The sequence below is a fragment of the Pygocentrus nattereri genome, chromosome 14 (genome assembly GCF_015220715.1).
Source record: "Pygocentrus nattereri isolate fPygNat1 chromosome 14, fPygNat1.pri, whole genome shotgun sequence".
Lineage (NCBI taxonomy): Eukaryota > Metazoa > Chordata > Actinopteri > Characiformes > Serrasalmidae > Pygocentrus > Pygocentrus nattereri.
In genome coordinates, this window is record NC_051224.1 from 34,220,174 (window position 1) to 34,241,043 (window position 20,870).

A 20,870-nucleotide genomic window follows, 5' to 3' on the forward strand; every position below is an offset into this window, starting at 1 on the left:
GGTCTCCGTTTGAAGGACGTTGTAAACACTCCAGGATCACCTCCAACAGCCAAGTATTAGGCTTGGTCTCGGACTAAATGCCACAGTGGGGATTCGCCAGTGAAGATTTATGTTATGAGGCTGCAGTCAGGCCACAAACTCAGTGAACCAACGTGCAACAGCACCTCAGAAACTGTGAACAAGTTTAATCGCCACGGGTCAGACAGCAACAGCTCTCAACAGGATGAGAACCATCAACAACTGCTGGACTATTAATAGTCCACCACAGTGATCTTCCTCATCTTTTAACAAGTCTCTGTTGCCCTGTCCTTGTAAGAGCTCCCCATATGGCCACTTGGTGCCATGTACATACATAACTACACAACATTTAGATGATTTATATTAGATTAGATTAGATTAGATTCATCTTATATGGTGGTTAAATCAACTGCAAAGTGTTTAGCAATGAAAACTACACCGCATGTTGTAAATGGGGATCCTGCTACACACACACATATAAAACTAGCATGTAATAAAAGACAAAGTGTGCAGACCATTAAAGTCAATACAAAGGTAAAAAATGTGAATACAACCAATGTGTTTCTCTCAGAGGCTGGAAACCAAGTTGGGATATTTTTCCCCTTTGTTGTAAAGAACTTAAAGGGACACTGCGGCCTAAATAAAAAGTTGTACTGTTGTTACAGGTGTGTTACAGCTTCAGCGGTCATCTCTAAATTGAGATTACCTGCTTTAAAGACTAGAAATCGCCCCCTTTTGATGATGCTTTTCGAAGGTGGAAGTACATTTTTGAAAGACTTCAAGTGCTTCGGGGTGAATCCTTGAGGGTGAGTTGTTTTTCCCTTTTTCGCTTGCATGCTAAATTTTTCCTTCAACACTAAAATGTTTGAAAACCAGTTGAAGTTAGTGCTGTGTCACTAACAGCACTAAGCTTTAGATCAGTAGCTACTGGACTATTCCCAGTGATTGTGGTTCCCAGTGATTGTGGTGGCTGGGTACTGAAGACGGTGGGATGCAGTGCAGTATACGGCATAGTATAAACAACGTATTAAATGCTAGTTTTAGGCTAGAACACCCCATTGAACATGGTCTACAATCAACATGAGTGTTTTGACTTTGAAATGTAGTGGAGTGAAATTAAAAAGTCGCCCGAAATGGTAATACTTAAGTAAAACAACAGTGGTGGGTGTAACGTTACCCCAACAAAAAATCTCAATGTCTCAATAATTTGTCATGTGTCCTTGAGCATCAATTATGGCATGACAACGACGTCTCATGCTGTTCACAAGTCGACTCATTGTCTGCTGAGGCATGGCACACCACTCTTCTTGAAGGGCAGCCCTCAGGTCATTGAGGTTCTGGGGTACAGAGTTTCTATGGGATTCAGGGCTGGAGAAAGTGCCACTCCATTTCAGGTACCCCAGTCTCCAGCAGCCGTTCAATAATGATGCGACCTCAATGAGCTGGAGCATCGTCGTCCATGAAGATGAAGTTAGGCCTGTGTTATTCATGCAGAAGCACAATGACTGGATTAATGATGTTATTCAGTAGTTTGGGCCACTGGGTCACTGTACCATTCACAAAGTGTAGGGCAGTTCTGTATTGACTAGACACACCGGCCCACACTAACACCATACACACACACACACACACACACACACACACACACACACACACACACACACATATATATATATATATATAGAGAGAGAGAGAGAGAGAGAGAGAGAGAGAGAGAGAGAGAGAGAGATTTTATATATGTATATATATATAGATGTGTGTGTGTATATATTTACATATTACATGAGTTTGTTGACACCATTTATACTGAAATTAATGTTATCAATAGGTAGTTTGTCCCCATTTGCTGCAGTAACAGCCTCTACTCTTCTGGAAAAGCTTTATACTAGATTTTAGGTTATGATTGATCTCTCTTCTGATTGGCTGCCCTCAATTGTGACTCCAATTGAAAAAGCAGTCTTTATACACACTTTATACACTCCTTATAACCTCACTTCAAATGGGTGAGACTGAACTACTACAGGCCAAAGGGGCTGATGTAATGCAGATGTCTTGGCTTTTATGACATCACAAATGAGCCATTTTAGGAGGCTCATTCACGGACTGTATGGCCTTGAGAACGAACAGTACGTTTTAAACTTCGGCTGTGTTTACATATGACGCCAAACTCTTATTTCAAAAAAGCAAGTAAAATTCAGTTTTCAGTGATATGGGTTCTTTAATGCAAAGGTGATGGTAGTTTAACATGGGGCGGGGGGTCATTTTTGTGCACATTTTTACTTGCCATTTCATTTTTAGTTTTTTATTATTATTATTTATTCTTTGTGATATTATAGATCCATTCACTGACCCCTAAAACTGATTTTCTTTATGCTACTTCATGAAATGTTTGAGTCTGGGACTATTTTGCCTTAAAACACTCATGTACCGCCCCCACCATGAAAAAATTAAAATAAATGAATTCAAATACATTTTACATGCAATTCTACCACAAAAGAAAAATCAATGTGTCAGACATCAGGCAGCATATATCCTACTGTTTGATGTAATAACTCTCAGTGAAGAAGCTTTTTAGAGGCATTAAATACTTCAGATGTCTGGTTCCTATCACCGTCACTGTGAACAATTCTGACTCTCTAGAACGGGGCATGTCACATCAAATCACTCTGAATGGCTTTACATCTCAGGCATTTGATTATAGATTTTTTTTAGTTTCCCTTTAAGTAAGCGCTAAAGTGTTATTACCAGCACTGGCCACCAGATGGCGTCCAGTCAAGGGGAGAAGCTGCCTTGTGTTACGTCACAGGGAATTTCCAGTAAGGAAGTGAACTTTCTATACAAACACATCGATCGGGGCTCCCAGCGGTGATCAATAAACCGTTATCACCTCCGATCGGGCTGATTTTCAATCCAAACGCCGCCGGGGCCGGAGCCGGAGCTCTATGCTCGTCTAATGAGGAGGACGCGTTGAGGCTTGAGCGCTGTCTCCGCAATCAGCACACGGTCTAATAGAGTACATGGCGCCTTCAACTGAATAAGACAGTCATTGTGACCTCTCTCTCGGACTGACAGCGCACATTGATGTTGATCCTGTATAGCGGACAGTTATCGGTGAAGGTAAGCGGACCAGACTTGCTTTATTTTAGCCGCCGGGCTGTTTTGCTACTGTTTGCAAAGGTCAGTGTTGCGGTTATTTAACAGCACCGACTATCGACACTTTATTTATTCGGAAAAACTCGCCTTAGGCGCTGAACAGTAGGAGATGTGGCCCCACTGAGCCCCAGCGCGGGGCGTCATTTCAGACGACTGCTACTGAAAAACAGACTTTAAAGGGAAATTCCATCAATTTGTCAGAATTCCCAGAACTTTTGGGTAATTCGCGGGGTAAACAAAGTCATTCCGAGTAATGAAAGTGAGTCTATAAACTTACCGTGTCAGAATCGCTCACAGTGTTGGTGAGAGGAACCAGACTTCCGAGGTGTTTAAAACCTTATTCACTAAACTATAACGCTGTTACTCTACATTTTTAGGTGTAAAACATATTTATTTTTAACAGAAATTGATGACTGGTATGTATGTGGTACATTGGCAACATAGTAGGCAAATAAACCTATTTTGTCTACTATTTTTAAGGGTAACGGGTCGTTTAGTGCAGTGCTTCTCAGCCCTGGTCCTGGAGGCCTACTGTCCTGCACGCTTCAGTGCTTCTTCTGCTTTAACACACCCACTTTACCTCAATAATGGGGTGTTAATCAGTTGGATCAGGTGTGCTGGGAGCAGGGAAAACACTAAAAAGTGCAGGGCAGTGGGCCTCCAGGACCAGGGTTGAGAAAAAAAAACGGTTTAGGAAAGTGAATAAAGTGGTTATGTTTGCGTTGAAGGCTTTGTGATGCCTGGTTACCATCACCACCACTGTAAAGAAATTGGAGTCAGTATAGTTCTCTCCAAACAAGTGTTCCACATCAAAACTTTCTGCATGACTTTGTTCACATCTCAAAGACGGAATTATTCAGAAGGTTTGAAAAATGACTGGAATTCCCCTTTAATGTGTCGCTGGAGTTTCTGAAGTTGTGGTCCCATCAGGGCTCTTTCGGTGGACCTGAGAGAAGCAGGTCAGGACACAGAGCAGGTTTACATAACTAAATCTTGGCATGGGTGGGTCATTTTATTCCCTCCACTAAATGTCCAAGCTACAAAAATCGTGAGAAAACTCAAATTTCCAGTGAAGTTAGTCAGCGTCTTATTCGGATTTTGCCGTTCCACCTTAAATGGTGCAGGAGTTACAATCTGGAACTATTACAGAATGTAATTCGCCAGCTTCTTGTTCCAATTTTCCCGTTCCACTTTAAATAGTGCGGCAGTTACGGTCTGCTAACTGATACAGAATGCAAATACTGTACAATTTAAGGTGGAACGGGAGAATTCGAACAAGAAGCCGACGAAAAGGAAGCCAGCTAAAGCCTCGTGAATTTCCAGGGCTGTGTATCACTGACCGAACTTAGAAACCCATCTCTTCTGCCCTTGTGTGACCCATTTGTAGTGACTGTATAATATGAAAATACTGTGAAATAGCAAAATGTTAGCATTACTGAAGCACATAAAATGAGTGGGAGTGTCTTAAAGACATTTTCTAAGCGACAGCGCGGTATTTCTGTGGGGTACAGTGATCACAATCTTCAAAAAAATGAAGTTAAATTTGTTAGCAGCGCCACTTCCTACTTTTTAGCATAGCAGGCTAACATTGGCTCAGTGAGCTCGAGACCTTGGACGTGTGTTTTTAGGGTCTAGACACTTCAGCCAAACTTGGCGGGTGAGTAAAAGTAAATGAAGGGTCATATCAGCCTAAATAAGTGTGAAAAAGCAGAGTTTATCCCGTGTACACGGCGGTAAACACGAAGCTGAAGTCAGCTTATTCGCCAGCTTCTTGTTGTAATTTTCCCGTTCCACCTTAAATGGTGCAGCAGTTCCATTCTGGCCCCTCTGAATGGAACTGCTGCACCATTTAAGGTGGAACGGAAACATTCAAACCAGAAGCTGTCGTGCAGTAAACCAGCGTTGGTTTAAGCTGTGCTTTATGAAATGCAGTTAGATGTTTAGCCACTGCGTTTGCCCTCATGTTTAACCCTTTCAAATCACTGTGAACCACTTCTGTACTTAAAGGGGAATTCCACCAAAATTTCTGCGTTGCTTAATCACTCAAAGTCACTCAAAGCGGTTTCACGTGAAATGGTTCACTGTAGATAAACTTACCTGCTTGGATTTCATTACAGTGATGGTGATAGGAACCAGGTTTACAAGGTTTACAGCATAGATATAGCCGTTTTATTGGTAAGTTACTGATAACAGTAAAATAGTGATGAATCTGGGGTCTTTGGGCAGTATTTTGCCCTGCATGTACCCCTTACAATGCCCTGCATGTACCCCTCCACCATGCATGTATTTTATCAAAGTACGTTTAAGGCCAGAACTTTGTCTCACTCTGTTGTGGGACAGTGTCGCAGGCATCAGACATCATGTTCATGACTTTTTGTGAGGGAGCCTGCAGTGGCAGTTCAACTCTTTAGACGTCTGGTTCCTATCATCACTGCTGTAAGTTTCTCCAGAGAGGAACATTTCATGTCCAACCACTCTAACCCACTTTCTTTACTTCCCAATGATTTAATTATGCATACATTTTAGATGCAAAGGTGGAATTCCCCTTGAAGCCTTTCAGTTATGGCTTACACTATAATATGTATGGCTTAATATGTAAAAAGGGAGATGTCAGCCAAATTCTGTATTAATATGCTCTTATATATATTAAATAATAAGTAATCCACCACTCCTGTAATCTGCTAGCATTACCATGCAGCCCTAAGAAGTAGAATCATGCTTTCTTTTTCCTTTGACAGGAACCATGACGGAAGAGGATCATTATCTTGCACATCAAGAGGTGGGAGCTAAATCTGTAGACTGTGCATGATATTGTACAGTATTAACCACTAGTAGAAAAAGTGCTTTTGTAAAGGTGCTTGTTTTTAGATCGTGAATGTAGTACTTTTTAGAATGGAAGCTCTTTTACTCTGCAGGGCTTTAGGCTGGTATGCACTTTGCATGTAATTCATTGCATGTGAATGGCCAGCAGGAGTATTTGCATCAGAGATCACTGAAGTAGTACATATATCACATTTAAAAAGTCTGATGGTGAGAATAATAGCCTCATCGCACAGGAAGCATCTCTTAGAAAGCTGCCAAGGTTTGCATTTTTCTTCTTCTGCCTCTTGTGGTTGAAGCTAGCTTACCTTCAGCTCGACATCAAAGAGTAGTCGAGCTCGAGATCCTGGGGCATGGCCTGCATGCAGAGAGCTCAGGAAAAAAAAAAAAACAACGTGACTGCAGTTTTGATCATTTCTACAACCCCAGTCTCATCTTATGACCTGCGATTCTGTTTTTTGCTGCTTGCTGGCGCCTGCCTGGGCCCAGCCAGTGACGAAATGTAGCATATTGCAAATCCTGTTTATTGATCCATTGATGTGACTAAGTCAGGGCTGTACTTCTGCATCGTGCTGTGCGCTCGCATCAGATCCACCTGCTTAAAGGGGAACTCCGCAGATTTTTGCAAATTTTGGCCTTAGTTAGTCATCGTCAAAGTCGCTCAGAGTGGTTTGATGTGTAATTTGCTATTCTAAAGAAACACACCCAGTCAGCAATGTTCACAGTGGTTGTGATAGGAACCAAACGTCTGAACTGAAAAGCTATTTCTTAGAAAGCATTTGCATTAAACGATAACACGCTGCATGACGTCTGTGACATTTATTACAATAAATGTAAGCTTGATTTATTTATTTATTTAAGCATTTTCATAGAGAGGTACATATTTTTTTACCACTATTCTACCATTTCTAGGACACGTGTAGGTACACTGGTCCTTTCGGATAGTGAATAAAGTGGCTGTATTTGTGTTGTAGACATCGAGACGCCTGGTTCCTATCACCACCACTGTAAAGAAATCTCAGTCTGTGAGTGTTTCTACAGTGAACCATTTCACATCATACAGCTCTGAATGGCGTTATTTACATACAAACGTACAAATCATACAGAAATTTGTCCGTTTGAAAGAATTTGGGGGATTTTTTTTTTCAAAATTTCTGCATAACTGAATGGTTATGGTGCAAAATCATTCAATGTGGTTTGATGTGAAATGCTGCCTTGTAGGGATAATTGTCGACTTTACAGTGGTGGTGATGGGAACCAGGGGTCACAATGTCTGCATAGCAAGTGTAGCCATTTTATTTACTATCCAAACCACCAGTGAAAATACATACACAGAAATTGCAATGTTGATAAAATCTCTGCTATAATTGTATTAAAAAAACAATGTTTTAGGCCAAAACCTTCATTTCAAACTGTCATGAAACAATGTTTCAGGCTTCAGACAGCACATTTCATGTAATAACTTGCTATGAGAAGGCTTTTAGAGGTATTACTCTTCAGACGTCTGGTTCCTTACAATACCACTGGTGAACTGGGTGTGCGAGTTACTCTAGAATGGCGACCTTCAGATCAAGCCTCTCTGGATGACTGTGGATGACATCTTAGCCATTTAAATATGCAGACATTTGGGGGAAAAAAAAGAGTTCCCCTTTTTAACAAAAAAAAAAAGAGTTCCCCTTTAAAACATCATCTGTCTGCCAGTTATTTTCATAGTAATGTTATGCAGCAGTTATCATGCAATACAGCTCCTTAAAAAAACGTCACAAATTTTGTGAATCTTTATATTTTTCCATCATTTTGAACTTCTAAACTCTTTAGTCCACAGGATCACTTAACATGGCTAAACACTTTCAAATGAATCAATATTGAGACAGAATCATTTTCATTGTTTTTTTGTAAATACAAGGTTTCTGCTGGAAAGGTAGTGAAATGTTAATATTTTGCTGATCTAATGTCATTTTTTTTCTCTCTGCTTAGTTCTTAGACTTTGGGCAACCATGGATGCACCCAGTGGACCAACATTTCCCACCTGTTTCACACACCAACACGCCAAGAATAGGTAAGAGTGCAGTGCCCCCAGGCAGGGCATGAATGAGCAACCAGCCACATCATAATCAAGTACTCTACTAGAGGACCTAAAATAAGTTCTAGTTGTAAAAGCTCCCATATATGGGTATTTTGACTAATTGGCCAAGTCGGAAAAAATTGATATAGGAAGAACTAGACGAGCCGCAATGACACATGTCGCTTAACGCCTTTTGTTTGATATTTGAGGCAACTCCCAGAGCAAGGTGTGACAGCTCCTTCTTGTTTTTCTGTGAGTGAAATTTCACTCTCACCAGAGCCTATACAGTTTATCAGTTTCAGCAGCTTATATTCATGTTCCATGAGCTTATCAGCGTTCCAAATAACCCAGTATTTAAAAGAACCTTACTGCTGATGTTACAAAACCTATTACCTTTTAATGGAAGTCAATGAAAAAGTACTTCACTCCAAGTCATTTTGGACCATCGCTATAAATCCATTCAAAGATAAAAGATATTTATTACATTATAATGAAGAGATACATCTGATAAAAAAGTGAAAAGAGTTTATAATGGTTTGGTGCGTTAACAAAAAGGGTTCCATGGAGTACCCATGTTCTTTGACTTGCAGCAGTAGTGGCGCTATATATAAAACCATTTTCAAAAGGTTCTTTGAAGAACCACATAGATTTTGAGAAGAGCCATTTAAACATTCAAGTGACTCTGAGTTGTTGTTGTTGTTGTTGTTGTGTGTGTGTGTGTATGTATGTATGTATATGTGTGTGTGTGTGTGTGTGTATATATATATATATATATATATATATATATATATATATATACATATATATATACCAGTCATTAAAACATTGAGTGGGTTTACATGCACTAAATAATCCAATAACTGCAGAAAATCATTTTTTTCAGTAATCCGATCAATGCGTTTACATGCACTTGTGGAATCAGATAATGAATGAGTTAATAATAAACTCCAGGTCTAAAGGAGTCAGACAGTAATCAGATTTCTGCTTTGCAACCAGCCGATAACAGCAGTCTGTTTTCCCACACGCGCAGCCTGAGAAATCTGAATACTGAGCTGAAATCCAGCTCTCTTTATCAGATTTCTTAATCAGATTTCTTAACCTTCATCCAGTCTTAGAAATTGGCGTATGTTGTTTACGTGACCGTTTGAATAATCAGATAACTGCAGGAATCCTGTTATGATCGGATTATTAAGTGCATGTAAACGCACGCGCTATTTAACTAAAACCACTAGATTTTGCTTGACCTCTTATGCTCATGGGTGTATTTTGGTTTGTCCATCTGAATTTACGTGACCAAATCGTGAGGCAAATTTTATTTATTTATTTGTTTGTTTATTTATTTATTGTAAAAGCTCCCCTCAAATGAACTGAAAATGTGTTTTATGATCACAAATATTGCTATATGCTTACAATTTACTGCTGAAAGCCAAAAATCTCAGACGCTCTTTGTATTTTTGTATAAAAGTCATTTTTACAGAGCAGATCGCTGAAGAGACGCCATATGTTTATAGTTCATAGCCCAGATTTGTTGTTTCTTTTATTATTCGGGTTTAAAAACTACATTACCTGTCTATTTGACTGGAAAGAAGACAGTTACAGCCTCATACGACACCCACCTTTTGAACGTAGCTTATGAAATATGAAAGTTATGAAGAATATGATAAAAGTGCATTTTGAAAACACCAGTGGTCTCAAGGGGTTGACTATAGTTACATCAGCCAATATTGTTGATTATCAGACATGTTGGCGGCTTAATATCGGTATCAATATTGAGGAATTTTCAGATCAGCCAGACCCTCACTGTTTCCATTATTGAGGTATCATTAACTCAGTTCCTTTCTGTTTTTCTTTACATGTGATGTGTTACACTGCTCTTTCTTCTGTTCATCCATTATTACATGCCTTAGCTCTCCTTATAACTTAAATGTGAGTGTACATGGCTAAACTGTAAGCTGTATAGGCAGATATCACTGTTGTCAGAAGAAAACCTCGTGTCTCCATTTTTGGCATTTTCCGTTTTTTGACATAATTTGAAAATACCTGTTGGCCTTTACCTTGTATGTAAATTTCATGATGAACAGACTAAAAGAAACGGCCCAAAACTTTTTGGAAAAATGTCTGGTTCCATTGACTTCCATTAAAAGTAAAGTAGGTTTTTTCCTTCTCCTGTAAAGTTACTATTTTGGAGATACGAGGTTTTCTTCCGACAACAGCCATATATGCAAAATGCATTGGTTTTGTGGCGTCACAAAAACAAAGAAATCCCAAGCAGGTTGTTTTTGCAGCTTATATACAAGGACTGGAGATGATATTGTTTTTAAGCTTTAAAAAATGTTTTCATGACAGTGGCCCTTTAAAATGGCCATCTTGCAAAGTTAAGCCTTGTAAATAAAACATTATATATAAGTGGGCATAAGCTGCTTGAGGCATTCGGGCAGCACTTCGCTTTTGCCTCATCCTAGTGGTTGGTATAGTGCAGTGGGTAACACCTCTGCCTTCTATGCTGTAGACTGGGGTCCAATCCCCTGCTTGGACAAGCACCCTACACTATACCAATAAGAGTCCTTGGGCAAGATTCCTAACACCACCTTCGACAACCTGTGTAAAATGATCAAATTGTAAGTCGCTCTGGATAAGAGCATCAGCCAAATGCTGTAAATGGAAATAGAAGCCTTAGCAGTTGTAGCTAAATTGCTACAGTCTTCTTGAGTACGTACAGTGCTGTCAGGTTGCTCATGTAAGATTTATTCTATATAACATAAGTCTGTACAGATGTTGCTTAGTATTTATCTTGGCAGGTGTCCTGTAAAGGATGTACACTTAAGGTTAAGTGAGTAGTGATGCCTTTGTTTGCATAGTGTGCCACTGTTTATACGAGCTGTAGGACTGGTAAAGGTCTCTTAAACATTATGACTGCAAAGATTAGATGAAGTGGAAATGCATAGAGATCAGTGTCAGTATTAGAGATGCGCTGGTTATACCAAGACATTTTTATGGATGATTCCAGTTTGATTTCTTTCCAGCCAAAGTGGCAGTTTTTTAACTTGATTTTTGTGTTAGCCATTTTTAACCCAAAGCTCACACTGTGGGTTGTGTGGGTTAAGCGAAAACCTGACGAAGTAGCACGTTTCCAGTTCTTATGAGGCAAACTTGCAATATGAACTTGAAAATGAGCCAAACTAGCATTATTTTGTAAATTATAAACCAACTGCTTGTTTAAATAAATCAAATAAAGAGCTACATTGAAAGTAAGAGGTGACTGGCTATTTAGCGCAACGAGTCCTAATTATGCTTCAACATTTTGGAATAAAGTTCTGTGCAAAAGTTAGAAACCACCATTCGTGTATTTACTTTCCAGACAAAACAGCCATAAAGTACAAGTTAAATTAGTTTAGACATAAGATAATCCACTCAAGCTCCACTCTTGCTTCATGTCTTAAAAAAAAAAAATATCACTGGAGTTTCTGTCCATTCTTCCACTGTGAGGAGATAACTCAACACTAGGGGTTTGAAAGGATGTGTAGCTGTGGGGAAGCCACTAAGAAAAGGAAATAAAAGACTTGCAAATGAAACAAAGAAGCTGCTGGTGTTCTCAGGACAATGGACTGACCACCCCAGTGTCCAGAACTCAACGTTGTTGAACGTGTTTGGGGTTAACTGGATTGTGAGAAGCAGAAAATGGAACCAACTTCTATGACTGAACTTTGCAGGTGTTGGAAAAATATCCTTGCAGATTTCTTTGAAAGACTGAAGCAAGTCTACAAATAAGAATGGAAGCTGTAAAAATGCAAAGAGTGAACAGACTAAGGACTAAAGAATGGAGGTTATATTTATTTTTCAGAGGATGTGTGGTTAACCGTTGCTTTTGCACTGGTGCAGTAGTTATGCTCATTGCACTACAACAATAAACTTTAATGCAAATGCAACAGCCGCCCATTTCAGTAAAAACTTGATTTAGGAACCGCATGATGAACTAAACTGAAGTTTTAGGGGCACATGTCCTACTTGAATTTTATATATAGCTGCTTTCGGAACAAAACCTCATACTTCCGAAATGGTAACTTTACAGGAGAAGGAAAATGTCAATGGAGACATTTTCCCAAGTAATTTTCGGCCATTTATTTTGGTCCATTCATCATGAAATTTTCATACCATATAAGGGACAACAGGCATTTTCTAATTATGACAAAAACTGAAAAATGATAAAAATCGAGAGCAATAATTTTTTCTGCTATGTCTAGTTTTATAAACCAAACAGTGTTTTTATATTTATTTTAATATTTTTATGTATTTATATTCATTTTTACATGATAATTTCCCAGCCTCTCTTTATCCCTTAGAATTATATAAGCTGTTTACTTTTAACACTGACATATGAAAATGATCTGTGCTATTATTGGCTTGTAATGTACCTCATTCAGAAAGCCATCCAGGCTTAAACACTGCTTATAACATCTGTGTGAATGGGCAGCGCTAAACTCCTACAGGTTGATTTAGTAGTAGTGGACAGTATACTGGTTTGTCTGATCTAATCCCTGTATTTGTCACGATTGGCCACTCCCAGTCCTGTCCATGTGCTTTTGTTTTCATTGAGTTCTTCCCTGTCCTGCCCCCTTGTTTCTTGATTCCTTGATTCTGTAAAACTCAGTTTTCACAACGATTCTGACACGCAGTAGTGTGAATGGTTTTATTTAGGATTTCTTTTTAAGTAAAAACAGTATCTCAAGAGCACAAAGGTGTTAACAGTTCTGCAGTTTGAGAACACATCATAAATCTGATATAGACTTTTTCTCGACAACAAATTTAAGAAAAAGCTTAGGAAGGTGTTTGTGAATGAGGCCCAATGCAACATGCAAACATTAGCTGAATGGCTAAAAAAGGGGGAGTTTGTCATGTTTTAAATGGAACCGAAAACACAGCAGACCCTTGATCACATCCTGCTAGTCCATTTCGTCTGATGTAGTCTGCTTTATTTTCGAGACCGTGAACTAAAGTAGCGACCAGTCTTTTGGGGTTGGCCTTAGCCTAAAACAGACACTAGGGCAATTGCTCTGCTTGTTTCCTCTTGCAGTGCCCAAGAAGTGGCTTAAGTCTGTCAGCTGCATCAGACGACAACACGTCATGGACTAGCTGGTACTGAAGTGTGAATGACTTCAGCAGTGTGGGCTGGTCGGAGGCTCGAATGTGTGCGACACACACAAGACAGATAACTTGAGAAATACGCTGATTTTTTTTTTTGTTCATTCAAATTTTCTGTTCCTCATAAATGGTCCAGCAGTTACATTCTGTGATCAGTACAGGAACCTTAATGTAACTGCTGCTCCATTTAAAGTGGAACAGACAATTCAAGTACAACTTACATTAAATTACTTAAGACAATTCCACTAAAACTTAGTGGATAACTTGTGCCTTGTGGTGCAAGTAGTAGAAAGCAATACTGACATAGGTTAGTCTATGTATTGTTCAGTTTTTAGAAATGTTTAAGATTTAATATTTTAATTTAAAAGTTATTTTTAATATTTTTTATTAGTAAAAAGTGAAGCGACATCCTGGAATAATAGGCCACTGTTAACCTAAAAAAGAGGGTTTACTTAAGCACTCAGCATGTATGCTGTGATTTTTACACTGAAACCATAAATTTTAATTATTATGTAACCTACATTTTGGGCCACACTGACTTTTGTGACATCACAAATACAGTGAATTCAAAACATCCTGTTTTTGGCTCCATAAAAAGTGAATGGTATATTTTGAAACATTAACAGTGTTTATGTTCAACATCAAACATTTCAATTTGAAAAAGCAAGAAAAAACACTTTTTGTCCCCACAGTATGGGCACTTTAATGTTTAGAACTTACACATAAAGATGTCATTACAGTCCTTACACTTAAAAATGCCCAGCCATTATGAGCTCCCAGGGCAAGGCAGACTTTGTTCCATTTTACCTGCCTTTTTACAGCTTTTTGTAACGACTGAGCTGTAACACCTGCTCTGACTCACCTGACATTAAGCGCTTTAATAACTTCTGACTAATTGAGGCCTTGGCAAGTGGATTAGGGGAAACTACAGTTTAAAGTTGATGTTCCAACAGGATTTTAATGCCGTAATGTTCAGCATGTGTACAGAGAATATTTAACTCCGACTTTAATTACATAAAGCTAAATGAACCGATTAAGCCCGAATCTCTCCTCAGCCTAGTAACTTATTAGAGTGTATGATACTGTGTGTGGACTGTGGAGGAAATGCAGAGCCAGTTCTATTTTCTGTCTGATCCTTTCACTTCTCTGTTTATCGTGAGATAGACAGTTGAAAATCTTGAACCACGCCTCGTGTGTGTGCACAGTTGCCTTAGGAAACCTTCAGCAGATAAAACGAACAGGATTGTATCGGTCCGTGTTTCACTTATTATCCATGATTCAGGCCCCAAGTGTCAAGATTTCTAAAAAAATATTCTGCAGTGAAAGTGGGTGTCAGCAAATAATACAGCACAGCGAGCTGATCGGCAGCTGATTTATCGAGAAATATGGTTCCAGATTTTAGGTCCACCTGAATGTTGCTTAACTCCCTGTTGTCTCTACACAAATATGAAATTTCCTCATATTTTCATATTTATTAGAGTCATATTTTTAAAGTACTGTTAGTAATTACCATGCAGTCGTGTGCAAAAGTTTGACACCCCTCGCCAAATCATAATCGCAAGTGATAAACACAAGTAAATAATAAAACAGTGTTTGTGGCATGTCAGGTGTTTAAATTCAACTTGTGGAGCCTCTTAATTATCTCATTAGGCCTTAATTGTTAGGACTGGTTAGGCAGGTCAAGAACTGTCCTGAGAGAGTGTCATATATAATAAAAGTCTTCTCGGCTGATGGAACAGCTAAAAAAATATCAAATTTTTCCATATGTGGTGTGCCCACTCTTTGCCTTTATTACAGCCTTCATGATTTTCAGGAGACTTGTTTTCAGTTTTTCTTGGAAATCTGCCAGGATATTTTTTCCACACTTCAAAATTCCGTCTTAGCAGCTGGTTGCATATCCAGGTCATCCCGCACACATTCAGTGTTGTTAAGGTTGGCAGTCCATTCTGTTCTCATGGGGACAGTTTTGGTGGTCTACTAGGTCTTGCAGGTGGTTGTTAGGAGTCACATTTTCAGTTTTTTTTTTAATCATTTAGAAAACTTCAGTTTTAGAAACTCTTGTTAGTTTCTTTTAACTTTTTTTCTTTCTTGTGCAAGAACTGTCTTATATCAAACACCCTCAGAAATGTCTCCTGAAAAATTAATGACTTGTACTTAATGACTGCAAATTAACAAAATTAAGGGTGGTGGACTTTTGCAGAGTACTGTATAGGTTTATATGTTTACTGTATATGTTTATACTGTATATTTATAACAATTATCTGCCAATAACAATATGGTTCTGGTGTTATTGTGCACCCCCAAACATAACAGCTGGTAAAAATAATAAATTAATAAAATGAAATGATATCATGATGGACTGACATTCAATCAGCTTGTTTCTATGTAGTTATTGTACACTGTTTGGTTGTTGTTGTTGCTGTTGTCAGGCTCTCTATAGTTGGTCTAAATCTGTGTTTTTTACCGTACATGCAGTTGTCCACTGTTCAAGAAATACTGATGCACCCACCATAACCTGTGGTGATGTATTTATCTTGATAAGAAAATCATCCACCCCCCTGCTACACACTCTTACTAATTTTAGCGCTGGATTGTGGTGGGCTTGATTGCATCATTTCTTCCCTGTGAGCAACTGAGTGTTCGTGTGTGTGCAGTGGACGCACCGAGGGTTGCTGAGGAACGGCGAAGGTTCGGTACACGAGCTCGCTTATTGACAGCCCTGTGCTGTGGAGAGGATGTGGTCAGAACTGTGTCCCTGTTCACAGGAAGAGGCAGAGACTTGCTCCTCTAAGCAAACACAAATTCTCAGAGGCAACTTTGAGTTTCACGCGTCTCCAGGCAACAAAAACACCTTTCGAAGTTCTAGCTGTGCTTTGTAGCGACATGGGCCAGAGATCAAGAAGGTAGAGCTGTGACTGACCGAAGTCAGACATTTTAACACTGTACATAGGGGTGTTAAAGCATCACTGCATCCCGATTCTTATTTTAGGAAGTTTCACCCACTCTAACTTTGCAGAGGTTTCAAGTTCTGTGATATTTTTGGGCCATCTTGCATGCGCAACATGTTACACAACGTCAATGCAAAATAGATGCAGCCACATGCTTAATAGTTGGCACAGTGTTCTTGTCATCAAATGTTGCTCCCTTGTTACCTTTGGTGGCCAAAGAGTTTAATTTTATTTCACTGGTCTGCAGCACTTGTTTCTGAAAATAAAGCCTCTATTAAGGTGTTTCACACACTTTAGACATTGACTTTTGTGATGAAGTGATAAAGTTTCCTTCTAATGACCCTTCCATGCAGATCATGTTTATGCAAGAAGTGCTGCAGTGTAGTATAGTGTACCACCACTACTGTGCCAGCTGGAGCTTTTTGCAGGTCCTTTGCTGTCATCTGGGGGTTTTGCTCTGACTTTTTGTTGAGCATTTAAGCAGTTCTGAGAGGTTTCTTGGTCCATGAGATTTTGCCTTAACTTCCACAGTTTCCCTTTACTGCCATTTCTTAATGCCATTTGGAATTTGCAGTGGATCAGCATCGTTTTACGGCCTTCTCCTGCTTTGATTTTCTGATCTATAACCAGCTGCTTAGAGGAGCCCATGGTTGTTGAGTGTTAGTGCAAGATTTGAAGAGTCAGAGAATTTATTATGCTGTGGTGTTTTCATCAGCTGACAGTTCCTAATTGGCAGTCTTCAACTTATCTAACCTACTCCTAACGAGTCATCCATCCATCCATCCATCCATTCTCTAAGCCGCTTCTCCCTCAGGGTCCTGGAGCCTATCCCAGCAGTCATCGTCAGCTAACGAGTCAATTAAAGCTTAATGAAGTAATTAAGTTCTGAGACTTTTCATGACTGGAAACATGTCCACATGATACAGTTACTGTTTCTTTCTTTCTTTTTATAGCTAGTCAAATAGAAAATAACTGAACAGTCATCAAGCATCTCCAAAAGTTCTGGGTGGTTCTTACCCTGGACTAGGACCCAGATAACTTTTGGAAAAAGGGCCAATTTGAGATATTTTTGATGGCGCTGTTGTCTATAGAAGCTTAAACAGCAAGTGGCTGCATGAGTGAAACAGTATGCACACTGCAAAAAAAGCATCTACCAGCTGATTATTAGCTTGGAGCATTGAAGTGTCCTTAATTCAAGCAGTTACTTTAGACAGCAGACAGTTCAGTAAACTCTTATGAGAATGTATTTCTGTCTATTACCATTAAAAGTGGAGTCCCTGGTCAGATTACATGTTTTGTTGATTTTTTAAGTGATAATAAATGAACACATCCTCTACAGAGAACACACTTCTGCACATTTTAGTGCATAATTACTGTTTATTTACTAAAATGAACACACTGGGGGGAAAAGAGCAGGACATAAAGTGTAACGTGCAAAACTTTTTATATTTTGTTTTTCTTTTCCTAACATGTCAAAATCAGCAAATAAGTAGAAGGCATACTTAAGTTTTTCCCTGTAGAGGATGTCTTATGCAGGGGTTTTCAAAGATTTGCATATGAGTGTAGATTCTTCACTCAGAATGTTTACAAATCATCAGCTTGAATTTCCCTTTTCTTTTTATTCTTTCTTTTTTTTTTTTTTTTACATATTTTATATAATATACCTACAAATTTATATAACAGACCAATAAAAATGCTCCAAAACTTTGATCAAAATCTTGTTAACTTAAAAGTTAATAACTTTTTTTTTCCAGGTTTGGTTCTAACAGAGACAAAATATTCCAGTACATTTAAATATACATTAAAAGCAAAATAGATCATTATTATTATGTTTATTTATGGTCAGCAGTGGCCTGTTCTTCTGTGCTTTTTGTAGCTATTGTGTATGACCAGCTTCTACAATTGAATGTGAAATGAATTTTTTTAATTGAATTTGATAAATATTGGAATTTCACATTTGGCAGTTTTAATCAGTAGCTTGTGGGTATAAGTGACAATTTTCCTATCGATCAGGTCCTTCTGCCCAGCTTCGCTGGTACCACTTGAGTCATTATCTCCTTTAGGGTAATAGGCAGATCTGCCACTCCTCATCATTACTAAATAAATCAATTAAAGCTTAAAATAAGTAAGTCAGTCAAATGTTTTTTTTTCTTCCAAAACACAAAAATTGCTAAAAATATTAGAGCAGCGTGGTGTATTGTTTTTATTGTCTGTATACAGTGCTGTGTACAGACGTCTTCCAGTCATGTTCATATATAAAACTAATTCTGAATCTTCCCAAAATAATATAACAGTTTAATGATTCACATGATGCAAAGAATTGTAATTAGATTTAACCATGAGGTTTGAGATTTGCACCACTGATCATACAAGCGTACACAAGCAGATCCAGTTTGCAGCGAAACAGGTCAGTATCACCCCTGAATGAAAAGCGATTGTCAGATCGGTCAGCGTTGTTTTAAGCATCCAGCAGTTGTACTTAGAAGTGCTTTGCATGGTTGCCAGTTGCATGACTGACATGGTTTCAGGAGCATGTATTACAAAATATCAACATGGCAGAAGCCCAGAAGGTTTAGAAGCCTAGAAACCTCCTGAACAGGTTGGACAGTGATGATCACTGCTGTCAGATCAAAACCTTCTCCAAAATAGCACCTTTATAGGAGAAAGATAAAACATGCTTTACTTTTAATGCGAGTCAATGGAACCAGACATCTTTCCTTGTCATTTTGGAGCGGGTTTTATTTTTTGGCTTGTTTTTTGCACCGATTTGCCTTTGTCCTCGTTGCTCCTTCCCTGCTCATTGCATCCGCCTGTGAACTTAGATATTAACTGTAAAATGCAGTGATTGTTCATGATGCATCGTGATAAAGTTCTTTGGTCGAAACTGAAACCAAAATGTAGGACACAGTGGGCTGAAAAAAGAAAACAGGTGATGAGAAAGAAAAGCAGTTTACATGAAATAAAGTGAAAATGATTACAGAATGTAGGTTAGAGGATGTGCCATGAGGTCCAGTGTCCTCAGCAGCAGAGAATGGTTGGTCATCTTATTGTATTATTTATTTAGTTATATTTTGGACTTTGGCACTATCATTGATGTGTTTTTTTCTGATTTCAAAAACGGAGGGTACAGATGGCGCTAGCTGAAACCTCTCTTTTTGACTTCTTGTATTCTGTGTATTTATTTATTGTGATTTTGAGAGATTATTATTGGCTGTTTGTGATGCCTCAAGCCTTTTTCGCTAAACACAATATCAGTGTTTCTCACACATGGGCTATGCTTGTGTCCCCCCCTCCCCCAAAGCATATTGATGACCACCCAAGTACGTATGGCCCATTTGAACGGTTTTCAGAGTAAATATTTTATAGTTTAATGACTAAGCCTTGGCTCACAGTGTCCCTGATCAGCCTTTCGTCTTTAATAAACCTTTACTTTACCTGAGTAAGTAGACAGAGGCCACAATTTTCATAACCTCCCGATCCCACCAGTGGTGCTCCCCCAGGTTTTTTTCCATCATATGTGAAACACTGAATATGTATATTTACTTTTCTCTGTGATTTCCAAAGTTGAAATGGACAAAATGTACTTGGCGGACAGTTGAAACGGTCTGTAAAACCTATGACCCCAATCACAACTGGCATAAACCTGCATCATCAATTGGACCGTGCTAAGTACAGACATGAAATCTGACCATGAGCAGTCACTGGAGATTCAGGACACATGGAAATGCCAGGTGTAAACGGCTATTCGTCTCACTGTCCACAAGTGATCAGATCACTTGAGATGAGTGTTAAAGGGGAATTCCACTGGTTAAAAATTCTGCATAATTCAGTCAGTGAGATCATTCCAAGTGGTTTCATTGTAGAGAAACTTGATTTCTTCTCAGTGGTGGTGATCGGAATCTGGAGGCACCATGTCTACAACTCAAATATAGCCATTTATGTACTGAAACGACCAGTGAAACAAGATGTGTCTTCTTAGTTTTTGTATGTAGTGATGGTAAAATAGTGGTAAAATATGTTCTTTGGGGACTATTATGCCTTAGAATGGCCTGCATTTAACTATAAATATACTTTAGAGGATATGTTTCAGCCCAAAATCTCTTTGCAAAACTATTGTACAACATATTTTGGGAAATGTTTTAGCTGCCAGGCATTAAATGTATTATTTCAAGTAATAACTTTCTGTGATGGAGCTTTTAGAGGTGAACATCTGGTTCCTATCGCCACCACTGTGAGCAATTCTGCTTCTGTTATGTTCTCTAGAATGGAGCATTTCACATCTGAATGATCTAATTATGGAGAATTTTTGAGACATTAGTGGAATTCCCCCTTAATACCAGGCATAAACAGGGCCTGAGTACTTGTTACTGTGTGGTTAATGTACAGTACAGTAGTTGTTGTTTACAGACTATAAGTGGTCCAAATCTGTCTTTTTTAATAATATGTATAGTTGTTTGTTGATCTAGAAGTGCTGACCATATCTGTGATGTACTCAGTGACTCAATTTATCTTCATAATGGTAATATATAGCCACATTGCCCACCCCTGATCTACGACACTGCCGCCTCAGTGAGATCTAAAATTAGCACTGCTGTTCAGAATGACTGCAACGCTTACACGTGTTTCCTGAAATGTGGCCTGGATTTCTCTAAACTGTGAACACAACAGCAAACGCCAGCCATTTCAGTGAAAATGTATAAATCTCTGTTTCATAATGGAAACGTGCT

At 38.8% G+C, this 20,870-nt stretch overlaps 1 protein-coding gene across 2 annotated transcripts in view; it reads left to right on the forward strand.

The window, feature by feature from the left end:
• Positions 1-2,815: 2,815 nt before the first annotated feature.
• nfkb1 (nuclear factor of kappa light polypeptide gene enhancer in B-cells 1) overlaps positions 2,816-20,870 on the forward strand; it is a 63,666-nt gene continuing 45,611 nt past the window's right edge. For both annotated transcript variants that reach the window (XM_017706261.2, XM_017706262.2), the window contains exons 1-3: positions 2,816-3,135; positions 5,910-5,950; positions 7,969-8,050. In XM_017706261.2, coding sequence (XP_017561750.2) covers positions 5,915-5,950; positions 7,969-8,050 — 118 coding nt within the window. In that variant the 5' untranslated portion in view covers positions 2,816-3,135; positions 5,910-5,914. The remainder of the gene's footprint in view (positions 3,136-5,909; positions 5,951-7,968; positions 8,051-20,870) is intronic.